The sequence below is a fragment of the Benincasa hispida genome, chromosome 4, assembly GCF_027475165.1.
Source record: "Benincasa hispida cultivar pf3 chromosome 4, pf3_genome.v1.1, whole genome shotgun sequence".
In the NCBI taxonomy this organism is placed as follows: Eukaryota; Viridiplantae; Streptophyta; class Magnoliopsida; order Cucurbitales; family Cucurbitaceae; genus Benincasa; species Benincasa hispida.
This window is the reverse complement of record NC_143481.1, coordinates 13,681,826-13,686,979: the sequence shown is the minus strand read 5'-3', so window position 1 is coordinate 13,686,979 and position 5,154 is coordinate 13,681,826. Positions and strand designations below refer to the sequence as shown.

General features: G+C 33.6%; 1 protein-coding gene across 1 annotated transcript; it reads right to left on the bottom strand.

Moving 5' to 3' along the window:
- Nucleotides 1-1,539: 1,539 nt before the first annotated feature.
- LOC120074988 (Restriction endonuclease, type II-like superfamily protein) lies at nt 1,540-4,188 on the bottom strand. The gene is made up of 2 exons (XM_039028114.2): nt 3,824-4,188; nt 1,540-2,666 (listed from the first exon to the last, which is right to left on the bottom strand). Exons 1-2 carry the CDS (start codon nt 3,963-3,965, stop codon nt 1,672-1,674), a joined length of 1,137 nt encoding a protein of 378 aa, XP_038884042.1. The 5' UTR covers nt 3,966-4,188; the 3' UTR covers nt 1,540-1,671.
- Between the last annotated feature and the right edge of the window lie 966 nt (nt 4,189-5,154).

Sequence of the window (5,154 nt, the reverse complement as noted above, 5' to 3'; positions counted from 1 at the left end):
TCGTACTCAGGTCCCCTATCACTATGAAGGCTTTTAACTTTTCTGTTAAACTGATTTTCTATTTCAGTTACAAAAAATTTGAAAGTATCAAACACATCACTTTTGTTTTTCAGCAAGTATGCAAAGGTGATATAAGAGGAATCATCAATAAAAGTAATAAAATATTTGCGTGAAACGCGCAGAAGACTTGGTTGGCGCCCTCTGCTCTCGCCCTACCCCACCAAATGGCGGTAGTGCACGCATGGGATGTCCACCATACTCACATTTTTCTATTTCCTCACTCTCTCTAAAACATAGGTATCCCTTAGGGCCCAAACCCATAACCCAAGGTGAGAGTATAAGAAGACTCATCTTTCAAAATTAAGTAACGTGGATTCTCAACCAAAGTTTTATTTTTCTTTTCTTTTAAAACTTGAATTTTCACCGGTAGTACCTTTATATTATGGAACTTTCTTCCCTAATAATCTAAATTAAATAGGTCAAATTATAAAAATGACTTAAATCCACCACTTTTTTAAATGAATAGCCTAATATATTATAATATTACATAAAAACCAAGCTTGAAAGTCTATAATATCCCATTAATTTTTACTCTTTTTATTAAAAAAAACATAAAAAAGACACAAACATGAAAAAAATGGAAATCTTGTGGTGAGTAGTTTTCCAAAATTTTTAAAATCCATCACAAAAGAAAATTTCTCTTAAGATACTATTTCCTCCTTAATTTGTCTTACAATTTTTTCTTTTTCAAAATTTTGAATTTTGATTTAAAATCCAGAATCACCAATTTAGTGGATTACATTTAATACATAATTATACTACCAAATTTTGGTTTTTGCCTAGGTTTCTTTTTCTTTTATTATATATACATATATATACATACATATATATTAGGTTTATTTCAAATATATACAATTTTTATTTCAAATATAGGTTGTTACATAATATATACCCTAAAATATAATTTTGGTCTAATTTCTGTTAAGATATATATTCCACTTACTTTGTGACATTATATTTAATATATGTACCATATTATATAATAATAATGTTAATGGCAAAATACATCCTTAAAATATGGCAAATAGTATTCATAAGATTTAGGGATACATAACATATTTATTAACAAATAAAATAATAAACAATTAAATGGAAGATACTCATTAATGATGATATATTTCGTAATTAATAATTAATAAAAATAAAAAATCTCTAAATAATTAATATTAAATTCATCATATTTTTTTATATTTTATTTATAAAATATTACGAAAATTAAATAAGAGAGAATATACTACAACATTAAATTTGTCAAAAAAAAAAGTGCAAAAATGTAGTTATAAAATATTGTTCAAGTTTTATTTATAAAATATTAGGTCGACTGTTTAGATTGTTCATGTTGAGTGGGGGTCATAGGTTTGAGTTGGAGAGTTTGAAGGCAGGGTTGGGTCGATAATTACAGAATTTTCTTTTCTCAATCTTGATGCGCGCAAAGTTGAACCAGTGGGATACATTCCAATATAGATTTTTTACTCTGGCTTTTCTTTTAGTTTCAAAATGAAATGTATATTGTATAGTCAATCAAATAGTATCAATCTGGAAATTATGGAACAAATATGTGGGGAAATGTAATTCCGAGACAAAAACAGCCAAATACATCGAAACCAATAATCATCGGTAAAATTCAATATGCCCAGCAATCTCCCTACACAACAATTTGGCCTCGCTTGCCAATTTAATGCTCTTAGCAATTGCTAGTCCAGTCTGCTTGTGAGTGGACGTCGGCTTATATGATTTCACCTGTTCCTCTCTTCCCAACAACAAAGCCTCCCTTGCAGGAACAACATTTTCCCACCAAAATTCCCTCAACATTTCACGTATCAAATCCCAATAACCACGCTCCCTACATACCCGAAATATTGTGCTTCCATTTGGTGTCCAGCAGTATAAATCCGCCCATTCTCTGTCCATTATCTCCATTTGACCCTGTACCTGTGGCATGTAATAGAAAGGCATGGTTGACCAGGGCAGTCCCTTCTCAGGCTTTCCCTTGTTGTATGGACATTTTACTTCCAGGATCCCACCACCTTGAAAGCATCCCAGTAGGCCGTCTGGGGAGGCCCCGAGCCAATCAAATTGCTGTTCCGAGTGAGTTGCGAATCCCAACAGGCTTACATCTCGGCCCGTGATGCTTTTATACCGATCGATGGCATTTGCTTCATTGAGCACACCCCATTCCATGGCATTTTGCTGTGGTGCTTCTGGTTTTTGAATCTCTGGAGGGAATACTTTCTCGTGCCATAGCTCAAACCGACGATTTCCTTTCCAGAAGCCTAAAGCTGTGCTGAATGTGCTTGTTGTCAGCCTGTCTCTCCGTAGTGCAAACCATTCTTCCGAACGCTGAGGGGCATCCGATGGGGTGACCTGGGAAGCCAGAATCAAAGCTGAGGGTAAACGGATGACTAGAGGGTTGGTTATGGAGCTAGACGGCGAGGCACATGTTGAAAAGGTTCTTGAACCACTTCCATGCTTCCGTCTTAACAGTCTTGCATTCATTCTAGAATGTCTACAGCAAATTCTAGAAATGGAGGTGTTGTTCATTGTTGACATGATGGCAGTTTCGACTGAAGAATTACTATGATGGAGCGTTCTGCACAACCCACAGACTGCTAAAAGTTAAGCTAAAGATTATGTGTAGACGAAGTGAAAAGTGCAAAATAGACCTAGACAGTTTTTGCTGGTAAAGCATTCAAAGAAATCGTACAAACAATTGATGTAGCAAATAACAATAGTGTTATTGATGAGCTTGTTACCTTCTAAAGAAAATAACGAATTTCATCCCTTTTTTTAGCCACAAGTGACTTGGTGTGCAAGTAAATCATATTCTACAGTTCTACTATAGTAACTTGATTAGAAACAACATTTCAAGAAATGTCCCAACTTCAAGTTTGGATGCTGTCAGCAATCAACTTCTAACCAGGCGTGTGAAATCCTCCCAAGTATAATGCAGGGCTTATAAATCCAATTCACAAATGATAATCCAAGATAAGTATTTTTCTTTGACCATCCTGGATAGAATTCAAAGAATTTGTATCTTATTCTCAAGAAGACATGGAATGGAAGTTGATCACCTCTTCTAGTTATTTCAACTTGCAAATTACAACTGTGCTAAGTTAGCTGAATAAAGACAATCTTCCTACAGTTTTTTTCTTGGGAATACATCTAACACATTTATGCGTTGTGGGCAATGATGCTCGATTTCCATAGCTTCTCAATTCACATGAACCTCTGTAGTAGCATCAAGCAATCAACGCCTCACATATTCATAGAAACATACCCAGAAACAACCAAAGAACAATATTTTCAATTCAGCTCGACTTAGCGAAATGGTAACTTGGAAGTTAAAAACCATAATAGTCCAGAGGCAGAAATAACTTTAGCTTCCAGTTCTCTCTTTACAAGAAATGAACTCTACGCTTAGCATTTTCTGTTTTTACAATATTTTGAGAACTTTGGGAATGATTTTAGGCATAAAATTGGAAGGAACAAACTGTTGATAACAAGATTATCTTTTACAAATAGAAGATTAAAAGGAAATTGATTATCACAAAGACGCTATAAGTAACAATGTCGAGCAGAAAAACTTGTTTCCTGTCTCCAGAAGAAGAAATAATAATAATTATCTAAAAGCACGAAGATGAAGAAGAATAAGAAGAGAATTCATCTGAACATTGAAATGGGAATCCAAGCCTAAGCCCCAAATTGAAACAAAATACTTGTAATGACAGGAAAGAAGTAGCGGCTAAGGTGTTTGAGGAAATACCCAAAAGAGAAGTTGAGCTGAATGCGTCAACTTGGCGAGCTGCAAATGAAGCAACGCGCGGAAATCGATTGAAAGAGGAACCTCCATGAAGAAGCCTTTGAGACGCTCCAGCCCGAGAGAAAGAGACCGCAGCGAGCTTCATTGTTTCATTAGCAGTTCATAGAAAAGAGGAGAGATGCACCATGAAATGAAGCTTGAAGTTCGAGCTGCTGATTGCGTCAATGGTGGCAATAGGATGACGATTGAGGGTTTATTCAGCTCGTGCAATGGAATTAACTCCAAAGGTCATGAACAAAGAGGGAGCCTTTGGGAACGTCGATGGCGATGAGCTATGCTTATGACTCGTGAGAACACCAGGCTTGGGCCGTCCGTGTCACTTCGTTCTAAAAATGGCCCATATATATTTTAGGGGTTTATTTGCAATTTTAGTTTCTCAAATTTCCCTATTTGATTCATAATTTCCCAAATTATAAATTTAGACTAATATTTTTTTAAAAAAATTTAATCATTATTTATTAGACATAATAAAATTGAATCTCTAGAATTTTATTGAACATAAAATTTAAATTTTATTATAAGTATTATAATATAGATGCTCAATGCTTGGTGTTTTAAAAGCCACGTGTCAAATCTTCATGTTGTCCATATGCTTGTAGTTATTCATGTTTGATGTCTATGTAAAACCACATTCTACTTATCACTTTACCTATAAATAGTGACATTTAGTGGATCTTGAAAACACACTAAAAAAATCTCACTTTGAATTTCAATTTATCCTAATTTTATAATTTTATAATTTTAGTTATTTTATTTTATTATGTTATTATTATATTATATTTTATCCATATCCATATTCTGTGTTTCTTAATTTTATAACACATTATCAGTATGAGCTCCTATCGCTTCCCTCACTGAAGGTAGGTTCTAAAGGTAGGTCGGTTTTTTTCCTCTTTATTATAATTAATAAATTAAATGTTATTTTACATATTTAGTACATATTAAATTTCTAATATAAATACAATATTTTGTGATAGTGTTATTGGGATTGTTGTCCTAATTCTCCTGGAGTCTCGTAGTTTGTAAACTTTGTACACACTGTTATGAATAAAATAAGAGTTATTTTATTTGCATTTACTCATATCCAATAAACAATGATTTGTGGTTACTGTATGTAAACTTAAGCATGTATATGAGATATACAAGTGAATCATGTCTTAAGTAATAATCTAAAAGGTCTATAGTATAAGGATAAAGGAGGGATACCTTGTCTTGGTGACACTACAGATACAACTCGCTTTGTAGAGGTTTACAAGTGTTATGAATTACTATAG

What these genes read in the sequence shown, in the direction of transcription:
- LOC120074988 (XM_039028114.2), bottom strand. Translation starts at nt 3,965, where the DNA reads ATGAAGCTCGCTGCGGTCTCTTTCTCTCGGGCTGGAGCGTCTCAAAGG. An exon ending in CAGCTCAACTTCTCTTTTGG is followed by an intron (nt 2,667 to 3,823) that starts GTATTTCCTCAA and finishes AACTTTTAGCAG; the next exon opens with TCTGTGGGTTGTGCAGAACG.